Source organism: Dermacentor silvarum, chromosome 6 (genome assembly GCF_013339745.2).
Source record: "Dermacentor silvarum isolate Dsil-2018 chromosome 6, BIME_Dsil_1.4, whole genome shotgun sequence".
Lineage (NCBI taxonomy): Eukaryota > Metazoa > Arthropoda > Arachnida > Ixodida > Ixodidae > Dermacentor > Dermacentor silvarum.
The window spans coordinates 121,850,293-121,870,670 of NC_051159.1; the positions used below are offsets into that span (position 1 = coordinate 121,850,293).

Below are 20,378 nucleotides of genomic sequence, written 5' to 3' on the forward strand. Positions count from 1 at the left end.
GGATCGCAGTTTCGACTTCGACATACTTCGTAATTGCAAATTGCTGCAACAGAGACGCACTTCCACCAATCATTTTAAGTGGATCGGTATCGGAGCGTAATTGCGTCATTGGTACATTTGCGAGAGGCACACGTTGTGGTGGTATCGCGTCGAGGGGCACCGAATGGAATGCGTTTTTCTTGCCGTGAAAGCGCGCATCGCTATGGAAGCAGGTGCAGCGGTTGTTGCAGCAGTGGTGAGCATGTCGATCAGCGCGGGCCGCGCCGACACAAGCACGCTGCACCGCAACACACAGAGTGGGCGTTGACGCGAGGGAAGGTTGTATTTAGTTGTTCAGCGTGCTTATGCCCGATGCATCTTAACGTGAAACATGCCAAAACCAACGAGATACATCGTACGTACTTCCATAAAAAAAGTCACCGAGGATTACGATGCCCCCTATTGCGAAATTTGAGCCAGCTATATACGCGCTCTCATTTCGCGATATACTGGCTGGCGCGGACAGTCTGTCTCGTGCAGCACGTTGCAAACGGAGCGAAGTATAGCGCTACTGCCTCCCTAATCGGGAGATCGCGAGAGTCAGCGCGTGGGTGACGCGTGGGCGCGATTCACAGCAGCCGCCGCAGACAGACCTCCGCTCATGCAGTGCTTTGTTTCCATATATGATATCGGTGGCGTCATCGGTGAACAGACGACGCGCGCTACTCTGGCGCCATCTCGTAGCCATCGTTGCCGCAGAGCCTGTCTTGCGCGACACTTTCGCTGTATACCCTCCCCTCCTCCTCCTTCCTCCTCGCGCTATTTGCGCTATCGCCGTCTTTCATGCTGCGCTCTGCGTTCGCTCTTACATCCTTCGCTGTGCTCGTTCGCTCGGTTACGAGGAACGCCGACGCTCGCCGCAGGAACGGGCGCCTAAGAGCTGCGCTCTTAGGCTAGATTAAGACGAGATTAAGATATTAGATTAAGGAAGACGTTGGAAGTCTGCGTACAAAGAAAATGGTGACGTCACTAGGATGGAAGGCCAAACCTTCTTTTTCTTTCAATAGATGCACTCACTATTTTTTTTTTGTAATGCACCAAGCAGCCAGCGAAAAGTTATGGTAATTTCTTACGCACTCTTTGTCTTACCGCGTGAACGACGCAGAGCAAACGTCATCGTGGCTCAGGGTGCATAAGCGAAAAAGGTAGGACACAATCAATTCCACGTACAATATCTACTTCTTAACGCCGTTAAGAAGGCCTGCCGGCTATGTTTTGTTCAAATGGAGCTCTCGGGCGCTCGCTCACGGCCGCTGGATAATAAAAAATGTGGTTGATCCCTCTTATATAGGAATCGGTATAGAACACGAAAGTGAAACGTGTCTTCACAGAAGTAGTGTAATGTTTATTGCACATTGATATATAATGTCTATTGGTGTTTTGTGGCTAAAGCGCCCTTAGGCGTTGATGCACCCACGCTGACGCCTGGTGGCACGTCTCCTCCATCACGACTACCAACGTCGATGACCATGAGCAACCGTCGTGCATATGGAAGCTGCACTACGCTGCACACGCTAGCACAACGCGAAAGACGAAGCACGTAACTGACACACTAATACAACGCGCAAGACAAAGCACGTAACTGAATCGTCACCGAGTCAAATCAGCGCGTACAGCGCGTCGTAATTGCAGCCTCCGCGATCAACTTCAGAAACATTTTCAGAGCTAATTGCGGAGGCCACGCTCCGCTGTGCTGAGTACGGTGAACGCCACCTAGCGCGTTTCTAACGCGTTTGTGCTAGCGTGTTACGGCGTTGGTAGTGCTTCTTGATGCCAGCGTCCCTTCGAATGCTGGCATCGAGGCGTCGTAGTGCTGAGACCACCGAAGCGTTCACTGTCGGTGCGCGTTAGTGTCATAATGCAGTACTTCTCTTTTCTGCTCGTAGGCGGCGGCACCGCCCCGAGCAAGAGCGCGGGTACACGGAGGAGTGTTAGATATATAAGGCGCGTCTGTGTAGCTCTCTGCAAATGCGTTTGTGGCGCAATGGGTTAAACGCTCGGCGATCTATCGTCGCGGACCGAGAGGTCGTGGGTTCGATTTCCAAATTTTGCATGTTTGTGGAACTTTTTCTTCTGGTTTCTTTCTTTGTATTATGTTCTATGACGTATTTCCGTGACGGAAATACGTCAGTGAAGTCTTGGTGGACCCCGGCATAAAACACTTTCGTGTTAAAATTGTCGGCTTTAAATCAAAAACTTGGAGGACGCGCTTAAACTTCGCCTTTAAGAGTGGAACGCGATAGCATTCAAAGATCCCTGAATGCTCCTCACGCTTCCCGGCAACTGCAGCTCACGTAACCGTAATGTATACCTGGAAACGCTGGCGGCGAACGCTGTGCACGAAGGCGAGCTTTCTGGTTCTTTTCTTTTATTGCGATAGCAATTATATGGACACTCAAAAGCAGATTTCTGCCGTCGGCGTCGCCGTCGCCGTCGGCGTCGCCGTCGCCGTCGCCGTCGCCGTCGCCGTGAGGTTCCGTATGACGTCATTTGGAGATGAAATCGTCGCCGCGCGCCGAACGCTGTATGTGCGAGTGAAAGGGCGCGAGGGGCGCGTCTTTCACGGGGAGTGAACGCATGGCGGAGAACAAACGCGCGTTCTGCGCCGTGCTCGCTTAAGGGCTGCAGAAGTAGGCGTCTCTTTTCTCCTTTACAATCACCATATATGTAGAGCAAACGCGCCTTCTTCGGACGCGCGAGAGGCCGTGGGGGAGGGGGAGGGAAGGGAGGCGACGTTTAGCTGCGGCACCAAGTGCCTATTTATATCAGAGGCTCCAGCAACAGTCACCAACGCCGCACGCATTTTGAGCTAACGCGGGCAAAACGCCGATGGCGTCGACAACAGTTCTGCGTGTTGTTGCTACCAAAGCCGCTCACCTTACTTCGTATGACATTGCTGTGTTGCTATCGCATTCATTGCTTCGCCCTTAGGGCGAAACTGTGACATTTTTTTTCTTTACCCCGCACGGCGCGCGCCGCCGCTGCCGCGGACGCTCGGAGGTGAGCGCCAGCCGGATGGTGTTGCAAGGAAGCGAGCGGGGCGCGCCGATCCCACTAAGGCAGACCTCAAACGGTTTGTGTTTGAGCTTGCGCGTAACAAAATTATGTTTTCTCGTATATTCAAATTACAATCCGACACTATCATGTCTCTAGCTTGTGTGTAAGTCGTACGTTACGAATTTTCTTACGCATTTTACTTTGAGAAATTCAACTAGTTCAGTAACGCCTCTGCACCACGCGGAGGGCCTGCGTGGTGCGGGATGATTTTTCTCATACGGACAACGCCGCCGACGCCGGATTCACCGCGACACGGGGCCCTTGACGCTACCGTGTTCATAGAAAACCATTGTAATGGTCGCCGTACAAACACGTGTGCATTATTGGGCGTGATTGCCCCTTTCATAACACTGCATTTCAGAAGGCCGCGGAGAGGTAAGCAAATGCGAAGGTACACAAGGAGAAGTTTATTGTCATCTCTACATTTTTTACAATTCACAAGTGTAACACCATTCATTTTTCTTGATATACTGGTATCTGTTTACATACTATTACACACAATTATACACTAGGCATTTGTAACATAAAATTTGATTAGTTGCGAACAGTTATACAATTTTTAGGCTATTATATTGTACTTTCGTTCAAACTTGCACAGTTATACAATGTTTAGTTTGACTCACAATACATTGGAAAATGCACTTGCAAATGGATCAGCCTTGTATTTTTATACAATGTTTAGGCTGCCCTTTATTTCTCACAAAATTGGTATTCTTGAAATGTTGTTGGGGTCACATAATTCCATTTTTTTTCCTAAAGTTCAAAGATTTAAATGCGTGTTAGTATGGAATAAGTGGGATTTCAACTGTGTTTTCTTTAACTATCCAAAATTTTGTATGCCATTTTTTAAGAAAATTGTCTATTCCATTTTTTTCTAGCTCTTCATTTAATATTTTGCACATCATGATTCTGGTGTTTTTTAATACCGGATACACCGCTTTTTGGGGCTTTTTCTTAATTTCAGCAAGCCCTCTTCTTTTCCACAAATTATACATTATTACTATGGTCAGTAATTTTTCAAAGAGGCTTTTCTTCTTCTCTTCTTTGGCTAGATTTGTTCTGAACTTGGTGTTGGCTATCTTCCAAACAACTTTTGCTGAAGGGCATTCTTTGAATGCATGCCTTTGCGATTCAGGTTGTTTGCAGTTAGGACATTCCTCTGATGGTGTGATCCCGAACCGTGCAAGTCTTATTTTTGTCGGGAGAACTCCCCACCGTCTTTTCCATTCAAAGTCTTTCACTTCCTTCGGTAATTGCGTGTGTTTCCAAAATTTCCACTTATGTGGTAGACTTTTTGGTACATCTTCCATCTTCAACTCCTTCAGAGCCATTGTAGCGCTTATTTCTGCGGTCTTTATGTCTGCTAGTGGGGTTTCTGGACAGAGTTCCTCGATCGCTTTTTTTGTGTTCACTGCTTCTTTGTAAAATTGTAGCGGGATTTCGGCTCTCGGGCCTTTCCAGATCTCTGTTGTGACAAAGCGATCAAGAGTACTAATCCAATATCTCAGTAAAGGTTTTCCAGGGAAGTTATTCTCGTGAATTAATGAGCTTACTGTTTTTGCTGCCAGAGTTCGTGCTGTTAGAGAAACGTTTGGTATCCCTAAACCGAAATGCGAAGGTAACGGGGATGACATACAGTGCTGCCACTAGAGCGAAGCTTATATAAGCACTGCTCACATATACCTTGTATTGCAAAACCTCCGTGCTCGCGCTGGTTAGCCTACAGATTTCGACTAAATATCTCATTAGCATTTTAAGCAACGGTAAACTTAAACATTTAAAGGTGAAAGTGTTTCCCCTTATTTCATGCCCCTTTTAGCTAAAATCTTCGAACGCAAGCAAATGTACGCTGTGTTGTTCAAATGTATCCAACTAGCGTATAACGAAACAATAATGAAGAACTAGCCCTGGTCGCCATCAAATAATACGTTTTTTGTCTCTTAGTAGTGTTGCACGCACTTCCTGTATTAATAGCAGACTTCAAATAAACTTGAGGAGAAGCGAATTTTTTTGTCCGTGTGGTACTTCTCGGCAGATGATTTAATGTGAAGACCGAGTGAACTAAGAAATTAAATTGGCAGATTCGCCCGAAGGGTGCAGCACTGACAGGTAACTTTTAGCGTGCTCATCGACTCATCGAACGGTGTTCTAGCTATACGCGGGTGCGCCGAAATTTCTGGCCCACTTAAAAGCATCCACAAGCCGTGTAGGGCCTGTTATGGCATCTCACAGGCGCCACTGCGCTGCCCGTAAAAAGTGGTGCCAATATAATTGCATCGCTTTCACATCGTGAGCACTAATATTGTTTTGATCTCTTTTATTATAGTCTGAGAAGGTTTAGTATCCGCAACTCCACAATCCGCTACTTGATCTGGCAACACTGTCCAAGTAAACAAAGATGGCTAAGAGATCCAGGTTCACGGCAGCTCTTTCGCCTGGCGCTGTGGTCACGTTTCTCTTTTGCGGCCTCGAATCGAGGTGTTTCGTGGAAGCCGAAATGGCCCTTGCTCCTTATCACCTTGTTTTGATCGGTCTCAAGGATTTGAGCGACGTAGTCACGGAAGTAGTTGCGCTGTGCGTGAAAACGTCCGGCCTGCCCAGCGAGCCGCATCAGATTTTTTTTTTTTTTTTAAGACAAAGAGCCTCTCAAGCGAGCCGAGGATAAAAAAAAGGAAGTGTATGTGCGTAGTGGGAAACGTGCAAGCACTTGTTCGCGGGATTGCTTCACTGCTACAGGTACGATACTTGACTGATTTCGACCTTCATAAGCAGCTCCACACTGCGACTCGCATTGCAGTATATCCTACATGGCATCTCAATATATAGGCAGCAACGCTTATCGTGCTTTCAGAAGATATATACGGATATTCCGCACTCCGAAGCTGGAACGAGCGCTGTTTGCAGTTACTTCTAAATTTATTGCGAGCAAATAAACTGACAATTCACTGCGTTGAATTAGAAAACAGCATCTTCTGCTTGCATCGCTAAACTAAAGCATGCTATGAAAACGATATGCCGCCTCGCGGCATGACATGTGTCATAATCAACTTCAAACCTTCCGAGGCAGTTATCAATCCTGCTACCGTGCCTGCAGACAAAAGTACATTAACGAGAATATTCCTGCTGCTTAAAGCATTAGTAACACTAATCGTGGGACAGAAAACTATAAACGAACAAAAACAGAAGGAAGCTTAAGCGTACATCACTATAATTTATCAAAGCGCCTGACTGAAGAAAGTACACTCCGCGATTTGAAACGCAAACAAGATATTTAAAATAAACAAAGAGAAAGCAATGGTCTACTCGCCGGGAATAACGAAGTCGGCCCGAGTTAAGTGTTTTGAACAAACCGGTATAGTTAGGGGCTTTAGGTATAGTATCAGTCACCTTTTCCCAATACGGAAGCTTTTTATCCGAGTCGTTCTCCTATGCGCGTCGTCTGCTTCTCTCAACGATGAAATCATACATTGCTCTCTTTCCACTGCAATGACACGCATAATAGTACACAACAAAAGTCTTCTGACGTCCGCGTATTTTTTTTTTTTGCTTTTTTTCTCGTTTTCGGGCTTGTGCGCGGTGGCATCACGACGATTTGAGAATGACGAGGCATTCAGCGCATGCCGTGACAGGACAACCCCTTTCGCTCCAAACCTGAACGTGGATGGTATGTTTCTCGGCGCGGCCTTTAGGTAGCGAGCCAATAGAAGGCATGCACTTTGAATGAAATTTTTGATGGCTTGTTTATGCCTGCAATCCTCTGAACTTCTGACGAATAATTTAGTGAAGAATGTAAGACCTGGTTTGAGTAACTTTGGCGATTGAATAGTATAGCATCTACCTTGCATACGAGGCATAGATAAACATAAAACATACATATACAAAAATATATACAGAACATCACGGTGACGGCGAAAATTCCGAAAATTCCCCTGCAGTGTCCATGTAACTGCTATCGCAATAAAGAAGTGTGCATCAAATGAGGTATCTTGCGAAACCCCCGACGACCTGCATTCTCTTCGCGTTTTCTTTCTTTTTTTTTTTTAGGCCTTGCCGGACACTGCCAAGCATTTATTAAGGATTAGGCTAAGATGCCAAACTGCTTCACAGCCTTAACACAAAAACTCGTAGGACGCTTAAGCTTCGCCTTTAAGAGTGGATCGCGATAGCATCCAAAGATCCCTGACTGCTACTCACGCTTCCCGGCAACTGCAGCTTATGTAGCCGTAATGTTTACCGGGAAACGCTGGCGGTGAACGCTATGCACGAAGGCGATCTTTCTGGTAGAAACGCGGCCTCCTGCGTGAGCCGATCCGGAGGTGTTGCACAGCCGCGCCAAAATAATTACACCATTTTCAGGTTTCTGTTGTTGTTTCGCACTTCTGATATTTCAGTCTGAGAAGATTTAGCATAAAAGGCATGCGCTGTCGGTGTTTCGTTGCATGACATTAGTTTGTGGGCTGTCATTCTCAAAATTCCGAGGAATAACTTGGTCAACAATGTAAGACAAGGCATAAGCAACTTTAGTGATAGAATAGTGTGGCAATATAAGCCTCATATACCCCATGTCATATAGCAAGGCGTGGCATATGCATATACCTAAATATATACGAGATGATAACGGGCGACGACGCCGACACCGGATTTTCTGGGACACGGGGCCCTTAATGCTATCGCATTAATACATTCATTAGGAACTTTACATGTTGTAGGAACACATCGTGAACAGTACGTCAAAGCCAAACCTCTTGAGCCGCGTCGGAACCACATCGGAGTCATTTCGTTGGACTCATTTTTTTTCGTGTGTAATTTAAACATCTAACAGTGCGTTTTAAACGCGTTAACAATCGTGTGCAGACCTGTTCTAACCAATGACAACCGCTTTCCTATTTCAGAACTGTGGAAAATTGATTGCTGCGTTTTTCAAGCAAGGAAGATTGCCTTCTAAAAGCGTTCGGCTATGCACTCCGACTATGACAATCATCGTCAATAGTTTCTGCACAATTATTTTTTTTAATTTAAGTCTTTCGCGCTTCTGATGAGCAACACAATATATTTGCATTAACCAAGCGCTGATCAGTTCGTGCATGGGTGGTCACGAGGAAATCGACAGCACGATTACGGAGGCAACAAATAATGCAAAACAAAAGACAGCTGCTGAGCTCGCGGGTTCGATTCCAGGCCCACATACTGATTACATTCCACGATGACATCATGATGACATTTCACATTCCAGGCCCACATTTTGATTAAGAACACTTATGTACCGTGCTTTGGGCGCGCGTTAAAGAACCACAGGTGGTCAGAATTTATCCGAAGCACCTCGCTAAAGAGTCTTCCGCATCTCTCTGTGCAGATTATAGGATAATAAACCCGGCAAATTAATTTTATTTAAAAGTAAGGTAATGCAGCGAGCCCCCGAGGTGCTATGTCGGACAATATCAGATTCCGCCATACTGTCAAATTCGCCATATTGCTTGCTCTGATTGGCCCACAGGGCTGCAACGGTCTCTCTGTTTGGCTCACGACGCCACCATTACAGAAGTTGACAATATGGCAGAATTTCACAACGTCCAGAATAGCACCCCCCCCCCCCCCCCCCTTCCCGGGTAAATTTTATGGCCGCCGAGTGCGAGTTAGTATAGAGTACGACGTCGCGGTCTTTTATTTCAAAGCTTCTGAGTTCAATCAAATGAATCCGACCGTTAAGAAAACGTTTGCTCGCCCCATAAGACCCGGCGAAACAAGGTGGCTGAATACTTGACTTCTGCGTTCTCTCGGCATGCAACCAACCGGTTATGGCCTCCAAATAGGCGCTATAGCTTCGCGCATTACACTGCGCCCTCCATCATGTGAGTTCACATGTTCTCTGCCAGGAACAAAACATAATAATAATCAGCAGGGCTTGACTTTCGAACGAGACGCCACCCTGGCTAGTGAACCAAGCTGCCGACTCGGCGATTTCGTCTGGACTCAAGAAATATCGCCCTCATTCGACCTCCGGTATTGAGAAAGTGCTGCGAAGCGCATTTGCAACCGAGCTGAAACGAAAATGTCTATAACGTAATATCGCTGCCTTTTCAGCGCTCGCTATTTCAACATAGCCGTTTGGCCCGAGTTTCCGAGAATGACATATGGCAGCGTACATATCGAGCTCTGCGAAAGCGCAGGCAGGCAGAAGTGGAGTTGGCCTGATGCAACGTTTTCTTTTGAGGGTCAATTTGTTATCGCGCCAAGGAGGCTCGTCACGCGAGTGCTGCTATTTTCCCGCCTCCTTTGACAAATAATCAGCGCATTTCAAACGCCGAAGTCAAAGCCTTGCACGCAAAAAAAAAAAAAAATAGCCAGATCAAGCGGAGGAGCTTGGTCAGTGGGAGGCGTGGCAGGGCAGTTTCGCTAAGCTCAACCGAAAACTTCACGCGGGCGTGTAGGAAACTATCACAGCTTTTGTGTGTGTGTATGTGTGTGCCTGTTTCCCCTACGTCGAAGGCCATAGAAGTGGGCCTCCAAATCCGTTCTTTCTTTTATACAGAAAGACGTAAATAAATGAGTGCCAACGAAGTCCGGTGTCAAAGTTCTTCAAGTTCCTTTTCTCTTTTTTTTTTCTTCTTAACAACGCGTCTTTGCTAGATCTCGCAACCACTCTCTGTCAAACTCCCTATTCCCCCAGCTTCCAAGCATAGACCACTTATCCACGAAACAGGCAGAGTAGCAGAAGGGACACAAATCGATAAGGCGTTTCTCTAGATTTTGCTCGGAACTGAAGCGTCAAAACCCGAAAATAAAGGAACAAGACGCTCCAGACAACAAGTTCGCAGAGGGCGAGCTTGAACTCAGATGTGAGAAGGAATCGCATTGTGTACTATAGACACGACCAGAGAAGAAGGAAGAGGCGACAAGTGAAGTCGAACGAAAAGATTCTCCCTGTCTATTTGCCGCTCTCCCCCCCCCCCTCCCCTTCACAATCTCCTCGCTCGTAGAGTGCGTTTTCTGTGTCCGTACGCGGTGACAAAGCAAGCTTCGAAGCGGGTCTTATCTGGCTCCGCAGCCAAGATATAAAGAGAGTAACCGTCGTGTTGTTCGAAATTTAGCCTCAATGGGATTGCGCGACTCCGTTGGGATGAATGCGTCGAGATTGGTGGAGACCAGCAGGCGTCGGGTTCTTCCACGGTCCGCTTAATGCCGCGCCGTGGCCGCTGCTATACACTTGCAATCCCGGCTGAACTCTGAGAGTGTATCGGAAACGACACGATCTTTCTCAAAGCCGCTTTCTCCTATGAGCTACGATAGTGTGAGAGACTCCATGTGCTATTGTCAATCTCAAGCGCTCTATACTGACGAGGCCGCCGGCTTGGAGTCCAAATCGTCTTTTTTTTTTCTTACTTTCCACCCTTCTCCGTGATTGTTGGTAGATTTAGTGTTAGCGGTGAGGACGTTGAGTGGCGCCGCCTAGACGTTACGTCAGGTCGGTGCTGTGCTACAAGATCGCGTGCTAGCCAATCATCTGGGCGTGTACAAATGGCAGTCAAAAGAGAATGACTTCATAGAATTTGAAGTTGAAGGCGCCGACTCCTCCTCGAAAAGACAGCTTAAACTGGTTTGCTGCAGAAATAACAGCAGCGGAGTGACACCCACAGATGCATCTGCGGAGGAAGTGTCATTGGAGATGAAATCTGACCCCTAATAAAGCTGTCGTGTCCGAACTGCACGCTACCGCAAAAATAGCCGTTCATTTCACGGAGACAGCTTCGGAAGTGCCCGGCAGTACGCACTGAGCTGGTGTGAGGGTCATGCGCAACGCTAGAAATTCCAGACCAGCGCGCTCGAACTTTTCCTCAAGAACGCGCAAACCACTGTAAGAAACGCGCGCCGCGAAAATTGCAGAGCGGTATATTTAATAAACACAAGTTCATGTTTGGTACCAAACGTGCAGAACTATCTGTACTTGAGTTTTCATGTCAGTACCTAGCGACAGCGCCCCAACTTCTTTTCACGCTATACAGATGAAAGCAGCTACTATTTCTCTCATACATAACACACACGAAAACGTAAACTGGGCTTCATGTCCACTATAGTCGGTAGGTAATTGAGCGGTGCTTCGAGATGCATTGAAATTCAAAAATTATCTCGTGGGAATGCAAGAATAAAAGAGTAATAACGTAAATAGAGAAAAAAAAAGTGGCAGACCAGGGCGTAGGATAGTAGGATGGGGTGGCACTGTACTGCAAGTCAGGTATTGCAAAAGCGAAAAAAAAAAGAGGAGAGAGATATGTAGGTAAGTATTCGGGCATCGATCAACTACAGCAGACGTGCATGAAACGGAACCCAGCAAAATTTGTTTACATATGTGTCTGCATAACGCGTTATATCAGCCACTCCCTCTCTAATACGGTCGTAGAACTGCTGTCCTGATATCGACTTTTTGACCAGTTGTGTTCTCTATATAAGAGTATAGGCCACAAAGTGCAGGTAACAAATTGTAAATTCATGTTCTGAACTTTCACCGCTCTCATCTTCACACTGTTCATCTTGACCTTCGTCTATAAAAGTTAGTAGTATGTCAGCTTTGCTTCGCGCTGTGTCTATCCTATATAATGCACCTGACCAGTTTACTTTTTATTTACTTATTTTTTATTTTTTTATTTTTTTACTTGGAGTACTTTCAAGGCCAAAGCATTGGTTAGCTAGTCGTCTTTTTCTCACAATATTATCAACGTGCGCACCAAGACCTTTCGCTGCTTTCTGATTTCACTTTGCCACTGTGGCCTATAGTACTTTAATAATGCAAGGGCGTTCGCAAACGTTCACCCGGCTAGTCATTTCTCTACCACCGAACTTTCACGCAGTTTCTTGTCAGCTTTTGAAAAATACTGTCAGTGTCAAGCCTGTCCGAAAACTTGTTCTCCCAGTTCTCCCAGTTCGCAGAACTCCCAGTTCTGTCAACATGCAACACGAGCGCCTCAAATCCTAAACAATCGCGACATCTTCATTTGTCCTTCCAGCCATGTCGTTTCTTTCTCGTCTATAAGTTTCGTCCGCGTGATTATTATTATTGCTTGGATTGACAAACCACCTTACGGTATACACGCTGCCAGAAAGAGAAGAGAAAGAATGCATAGAAAGGCAGGGATGTTAACTAGGTAGTTCCGGTTGGCTACCCTGCACGGGGGGAAGGAGTAGGGAGATAAAAAGAGAAAGGAGACGTTGCTATATACAGTTGACAGGAGATATGACAGCTTAGTATAGGCTGACGGCTTAGTATAGGCCTTAGTGTAGGCTGAGCTAAAGCTCCTTGGCGCACATAAGTGGCTCACCTCCCTCAAGCCCCACTCAAGTACTGTTCACAAGCTTTTGCCATAGTTTGACGAAAATGCTCGCTATTAGCTTGTACATTTGTGCCGGCGTGGTGAAAGGCGATGTGCTGTTTCTTCCACGTGCCGCGTAGAGCCAGTAACATTAGAGAGCTTTAGAGAAGGAGACACAAGCGGCTTGCGCACGCAACAACTATGTAGGGGCCACGGTACTGCGAGTGCGCAGACCCAGACGTAGGTGTCCGCGCATGCGCAGCACCATGGCACCTAGTTCTTGCGCACGCAAGCCGCTTGCGCCCCCTTCTCTAAAACTCTCTATTATACGGCATGTAAGGAGCGCCGTCATGGTTCATTGTGCACCTGCAACAACGTTTCAATCCATGCGCAGCAGGCGTCGGGCGGTGTGCCCGCGCGACCGGTGTCCGTGCCATCGTCCCAGTTTTGGCACGAGACCCGAGGCTTGCGCACGGGACAGCGATACGAGTTCTGGGTCACCGCGTCCACGGGGGCCGGTGAGGGACCGGCCACGCGCATCGTCACCCAGAGTCCCGAAGTGCGGGGTAAGCACGCTTCTCCTGTTTTTCCTTACGTTCCTTTCTCCCTGCATCTTTTCCGTTTCCTATACACGACTCCAAGGCCAAGTGGAGCGCCCGACTATGTCTCTTGCGGGAGTCTGTATTTTCGGGAGTGTAGCTTCGTATATTTAGCCACATTTGCCGAAAGTTCTCGTATGCACCGCATTGCAGTATAATATCGCACGGGCCTGCCAAGCAGAGCAAACGTACTCTCTATCGGGTAGAATCGGAGCACTAGGGAACGGAGGTAATTATGTGGAGTTACCAGCATTTCATTGTTTTGGCGCGTTTAGGACATTCGGTAAATATAAAAGCGATACTGCACTGGCGCCAAACTCGTACAGCGATACAGGACGAAATGGGACAACCATAGCGAGTTTCGCGCGTGATACTGGGTCATTGTCTCAAAAGTCCGCCTATTATTATCTCGATAACAAACCTCGCCTGCTGAGGTACACCGTCAGGCTTTTTAGTCTGCTTTTTTTTCTTTATATATATATATATATATATATATATATATATATATATATATATATATATATATATTACAGTGCTAGTAAAGGCAGGCATTTAAGTAACATATGCGTGTAGATTATTTCTCGTGCGTGTTACGCGCAGCATACGTAGAAGTACCCTTTTTACTTATTTCGTGTTTCTTACGTTATGTTTGCTTCAAAGGGTTTCATATTCGTGAGCAACACTGTCACTGCACACTCACCCACGTTCTGACCTCAGGTCCTCTGTCACACTCGAGCAATTATGATTGTTATACGGTTGGCGGTTGACAAGCATTGCGGCACGGTGCCACAAAGCAGGTCACAGATTTAAAAATAACAGAATGTACACTTTTCACACTAGCTATCTTGTACCTTGTATATGCGTCACTCGCGTACCACTTTAATTAACTAGACACTCAGACACAAAGACGGTATGCCCATCAAGCGATAATCAGCCTCTATGCAAGGCACCTGCAACTGCCTCTGTTGCTGGTATCTGAATCTGTTGCTTAGACAGACAAACATTTCACGGTGGGGTTAAGGCGAAGTAAAAGAAAGACGCAAAGCCCGCGTCGCAATTGTACAAAGGGCGATATCATTTATACAGACTCAAAAGACAGACAGTAGAGTAAGTTTTGTATAGCACTTGTAGTCCCGACCATTTCAATAAAAGTTGCAGCAAGTCGTGGCTGATGGCTTCAAAGCAAGATCGTCTATTAGCCGTTTCTATAAAGAACGTCAAGCACGCACAAGCTTCCCAGTGTAGCAATCTTTCACGTAACCGTGAAAAACGTCTAGAATCGGTGTTCGTACCCCGGGTTTAACTCTCACTCACCGACCCACCCACCCACCCACCCACTCATCCACTCACCCACTCACTCACTCACTCACTCCACCCTCACTCACTCACTCACTCACTCACTCACTCACTCACTCTCTCACTCACTCACTCACTCACTCACTCACTCACTCACTCACTCACTCACTCACTCACTCACTCACTCACTCACTCACTCACTCACTCACTCACTCACTCACTCACTCACTCACTCTGTGGTTCGCAGCTCCCGCGCGCATAGCGTCGTTCAGCCGGGAGGTGAGCGTTGCTTTGAAGCAAGATCTGGAGCTGCCCTGCAGGACAGCGGGCCAACCGACGCCAGTGAGGGAGTGGCGGACAAGGTGCGTACACACGTCGCCTAGCGCGAATGCTCGCTCAAGAGGAAAACCTTCGCTTGGGCCCTGGCTGTTCAAACCTGTTCAAAAACATGTCAAACGCCGAAATTCTTCCATTAGGCATCTGCTGTACCATTATGAATCAATACTGTTGCATTTAAAGAAAAAAGTCAGATTCAGGTGGCTCTTCTGGTGATCTAGGCCGTAAATGTCTCTACAAAAAAAGAGCAGAATTTCAGATTTTAGAACAATAATGAAGCATCATATTTACACCTCGGTAAATAGTGTGTTTTTTATTCACTTTATACTAGATTATATTATGTAACAAGATATGTAACAATGCGTATTTCCAGGAGCCTGCCAGAGGCGTCAGCTGCTTTTCTTCTCGGGCGTACGTCGGAACTTATTTTCTGAACATAAAACCCTTCCTCAACTGCATTCTGTATGCCAGTTTAACTTTAGTCTTCCTCGAGGGTTTCCTTTATCTCTCTCTCTCGCTTTTTTCTTTTACTAAGTACTCTTCGGTCCGTGCCCCTCATTCATTATGACTTAGCATGCGCATGACAGCGACGGTACAACGCACAAACTAGCACTTTGAACGCAAAGGTGTCAGCAGAACGTCTTCGGTTTTAGCTCAAGCGCGAGCGCGGTCTTGGCTGAGACACGGCAACGGCGCCAAAATGTAGGCTTCCTACGCCAGAAGACACCGCCCCGCCATCTAGCGTCCATGTCATTAGCGGAGCGGTGGCTGTTTCCTCTTTCACACACCTCCAATTCAGAATTCTTCGTATTCGAGGCACGAATCACAACGCAGCAGAAATATGGCATCTCCGCCGGTTCATCGGTGCTACAATCCTTTCACTTCCTTGTTCTCTCCAAATGACCTCTTTATTCTCCTCAACGCGTCACTGTGGCAGCCGAGACGGGTGTTTCTTCGTGCCGTCGCCTATGGTCGTCCTTCTCTTCTCTTCAATTGATCCTCTACTCATTAAGAATGCACCTCTTCTACCCGCGCGCACCTTTTCTCTCGCCGGCCTACACGCACGTAAGCCGCGTCCTTTCATCCAACGTATTTCCAGGCCCCTAAACGACTACGGGTGCCGGTCATTACCAGGGAACCTGCCGTAATCACCGCCCGCCTAACTCCCGTCGTCTTTCTCGCATCTCCGGCTCGAATCCGTTCCGCCTACCTCGTATAGTCTGTCTGCTGACCGCGTCAGGGCGCCGTCGACGCCCTTGCGATCGTTCGGCGAAAGAATGGGGGGGGGGTAGAGGCCTTGCCCCTGCCCGTTCCATTTCTAAAGTCCCGCGCGCGCGTCCATCCTGTGAGAGACGGCCGCTGTCTTCGCCAACGATGAGAATCCGGCCATTCCGACCCGGCCGCAGGCGCAAACAACGAACCCGGAGTTGGAGAAGGAAGGAGAGGGAACACCACCTTCTCCCCATCTCGCGTCATTGTCCGATGAGTGCGCGGCCCGCAGCTCACAAAGACGGCCCCCCGCGCGAGCCAGAGCACTGCGGTAAAGAGCTCGGCTTTGGCCGAGGCCCGCGCCGTGTGCTCACCTCGAACGGGAGCCGCTCCCTGCCGCCGGCAGGCGGATTGCCCCTCGGAGCTGCTGGAAGCGAAATCGAGCGCAGACGGCATTTCGCTCCGAATGGGCAGCAGGCCCCGCGGCCCTAACCCCAGGCTCTCGCGCAAAAACCTGTCCGTATAGTTGGCGAGCGTAAAAAACGAGCCACGGGCGCGTCTCGGGCAATGAATGCCTTGGCTGCGAATCTTAGTTCAAGCCTCTCTCTCTCTCTCTCCTCCTTTTCCCTTCCGCAGCGTCTCACCGGATTTGCTGAAGGGCCGCCTCTGACGCCACCGAATGGCAAGGAAGAAGAATCGAGGGTATTTCGCAGCATCTGCGTCGTTTTCCCCGCTCGTTCCTTTTCCCGCGCTCGCGCCCTTTCCACGATATATACGCTCTCTCAAAGGGGTTCGGGAGTGTGCGAACCCCAAGCCCTGTGCGTGCTCGCGATAGCGCCCTCGCAAGACGAGAAATGTATATCACCGGCCGTCGCGAAGCAACCTCTGCGGGACCGCGCGAGTCTTACGCCAAATTAATCGAGCCGTTTTCGCGGGAGTCATTAATTATGTCCTTTGATCTGGCGTTTCGGGCGGAATGTGCTGATTAGCTTCGTTTTCTTTTCCCTTTTTTAATTTTGCGATGTTTGTCGATATATTCGCGCGAGCGGCCGCGCGAAAATATCCTGCTATGTTTGCAACCGTACGACGTGCTGACGAATCGTAATTACATTAGGTCGCTCCCGTCGCGTCTCGCGCCATCAGCTTCGTTTACGTGCCGGGAAAAAAATGTGCTGATTTGCCCTCGATGACATTTCTATGCGAAAGGGCTCGTTTACGAGTGTGAAGAAAGTTGGATTGTACGCCGTTTTCTGCCCTTACAATACTCGCTCGTGTCTGCCATCACTATAGAGCCAGGCGTCGGGGAAGAAAAAAAATAATGATAAAAAATTTGAAAATGTTGACTGTCTGTTATTTTTAACAGAGAGAGAGATGCTGTTGTTCGCCCTTTCCTGCGCTTTAGTTTCAACTTTACTGGGTTTTATAGTTTTAATCTCAGGATATATGGCTCGCGCTTGCCGGTCAAGTAATCAATTAATCATGACAATTTCTTAATTATTTTTTTACTAATCACCGTTACCTGATGCTTCCTCGCTAAACTTTCACACAGAATTCGATTTGCTTAGTGCAGGTATTCCAACGCCTTTTCTTTATTTATTTTTTTAATTTTTAATTTTATTTTAGGGGGAGAAAGATTCTTGAGCGTAAACCTGCAACCGAGTAGTCGGCTCTCAAAACTTATGTCGACAGGAAGCTAGGTCCTGACAACTCCATGCAGAATGCACTCCGCACCACGATGGATCTCAAGGCCCATGACACCGCAGTGTTAACTCCCCTCCAACGTTCTATTTATTTATTTTATAGACGCTCGGTGTTAGCGTGACGAACTTTTTAAAATTATGTTACATGCAGCTCACGATGTACGAAGTACGTCTTTTCTACTTGTACGAAGCAAATAACATCGGTATTCCCTATTTATTTATTTTTTTTGCCTATCTTTTCGGCGCCTCGTGTCCTGTACCGGTGTCCTTGCAGATTAGAGCAAAGTAGAGCTACAGTGCTTGCATGAAGGCTCCCTAAATAAAGCGGACTACCGACGCCGCCTAGAGGCACTACAACAGCTTAGACCAGTCCTCCATCTCCAGTCATCCGACTCCAGTCCGGCGGTAGTAAAGTAGAAATGAGAGGAGTGGTGGCACGTGAGGATTTGGAAACACGTGCGTAGGGGCGTGTTATCGTCGTGAAGTGGGAGAGATCTGGCGGAGGCGCAATCTACGGATGCGGTTTGCGTGCATGTACAATTGAGCGCGGTAAGACGCAGTGATGGTTGCAGGTATGGGCCCGAAACCACTCTTCACATAGGAGGAGAAAGCAGCTCAGAAGAAACGGCGCGAAAAGCAGTAAATGCTACAAAGCGCACCAGAAGCGCAGCGTTAAGCGTAAGGAAAATTTCTGAAGCGAAACGCGAAGACTCTATTACACCGGTGACTCGCAGAGGTCGCGCAACCAAGTTGATCACAAATGATCGCTTTGGCCCAAAAGTAACTGTTTTGGGTCAGTCTCTCAACGCTCGATTTTTTAATCGCGCGACTGCAGTCACAAACCTACTGAATCAATCAGCGATACAGGAGCATGGACGTCTGCATACGCTGGCGCTTATTTTACGTGGCAATGTCGGTGCGAGCTGACGCGAACGGCACTAATCGCGAGACATTTTGGTGTGGCAACGGGGCAGTTCGCACTTGCCGGTGTGGACATCGGTCGCCGTGAGCTGCTGCTTGGGCGCCAGTCGCGGTCGGTCGCGCAGCCTCTGTCAATTTAGTGCGTGGATGAGCCCTATAAGGGTCATAGAATGTGGGCAATAGACCAGGAGCAAGCGAGAATCAACGAAATTTTGTGTTCCCATTCCCACCACGTCTGCAGAATGCACAAGTTCGTGCGTGCGTGCGTGCGTGCGTGCGTGCGTGCGTGCGTGCGTGCGTGCGTGCGTGCGTGCGTGCGTGCGTGCGTGCGTGCGTGCGTGCGTGCGTGCGTGCGTGCGTGCGTGCGTGCGTGGGAGAAGGGGACGGGACCTGAGGCTCAAAACTCTTCTGTATGAACTTTTAACTTTGAAAAGTAAATATAGACTGACTTGACCGTCAGAAGTTGGGAAAAGGACACCAGATTGCATAATAAACACAATGCACGCATCTAACCATTTCAGGTCTCTGCGTCTTACTTAGCAAGCAACTGGTTTTGTCGTTGGTCGGACACAGCATGTGACTTTGACAGTGACATTGCATTCCCTTGATAAAGCACGGACATCAGCACATTTCAAACACGGCTTCTTTAACTGCACCAAAGCTTCGCATCACTTAGACTCCAACAAGTGTGTTGGATCTCCATATCCTATTTCCACCAGGTTGGTTAAAGAACGTGAAGTTGTAATTTGTCTGAAGCAGCAGGCAACCCCAATACCACAGCATGTGCGAAAACGTCGGTGTATTCCATGTGTTTCGCCCCAATGGTGGTCTGCATGATGTACACTGCCAAACGCTGCGCGCGTCAGGCAACAAGGGTCACCTTGGACCTTATTGACCTTGCATCATGTGTATTCTTCGGGAAAATAATACACTTGATGGGTTTCTTTAGGGCGCTATTCCTGTCTTCACGTTATTATCACAATACTTGAATCAACGTCCCCATTTCTATGTAGCGCAAACGCGCCTTCTTCCGACGCGCGAAAGGCGGTGGGGGGAGGTGGGGGGAGGGAAGGGAGGCGACGTTTAGCTGCGGCACCAAGTGCGTATTTATGTAAAAACGTTGTGAGGCGAGAAGGTGGTAAAGACTTCCGACACAGTTCGACGAGTGTCCCGTTCTGATGTCGTCGAAAACCGAGCCGCCCCCAGAGGCTCCGGCAACAGTCACCAACGCCGCACGCGTTTTGTGCGAACGCGGGCATAGCGCCGACGGCGTCGACAACAGTTCTGCGTTTTTCCGGTGCTGCTGCATGTCCAAGTTTATACAGCTGATAAAGGTACTATCATTACTCCGTATAGCTCTCTACAAATTTGCTATCGCAATTGGTGCTTCGCCTTTCGGGTGAAACTGCGACAGTTTTTTAAAGCCGTCCTATATTAACGCGAAAGCGTTAAGGGCCCCGTGTCGCAGAAAATCCGGCGTCGGCGTCAGTGTCGGCGTAAGTGTTGGCGTCTGGCGGAAATAATCATGCCGAACCACATCATCCTAGGGAGCTTACATGCAACGCCGTTTAAGGGTGGTGACAGCCTTTGTAAAGGCACTTGCCGCCGCCAGCTAAATTGGCGGGTTAAATCTGGGGCACAAAATGGCGAAAGACCAGCCGACAGATCACATTTCCCGCAACCCTTGGTGACGTGAAATTAACTTCTTTTACTAAACTTTGGCCTCAGCAGCCAGAGACAAATGGCGCGTCTGAGCGCCGTACACGGCACGTCTACGTTTTAGTTAAACAGACTAGTAAGGGCAGTCTTTATTACAGCACACTTCGAAAAGCACCCTTTATATATCATGTACAACTGTAAGGCAACGACAATGCTTAATGCAGTTCACATTCTTGGCGTGAGATAATAATACCACGAGC

At 48.0% G+C, this 20,378-nt stretch overlaps 1 protein-coding gene across 1 annotated transcript in view; it reads left to right on the top strand.

Moving 5' to 3' along the window:
• LOC119456860 (Down syndrome cell adhesion molecule-like protein Dscam2) overlaps positions 1-20,378 on the top strand; it is a 197,658-nt gene that overhangs the window by 146,023 nt on the left and 31,257 nt on the right. The window contains exons 23-24 of the mRNA XM_037718677.2: positions 12,793-12,964; positions 14,541-14,655. Coding sequence (XP_037574605.1) covers positions 12,793-12,964; positions 14,541-14,655 — 287 coding nt within the window. The remainder of the gene's footprint in view (positions 1-12,792; positions 12,965-14,540; positions 14,656-20,378) is intronic.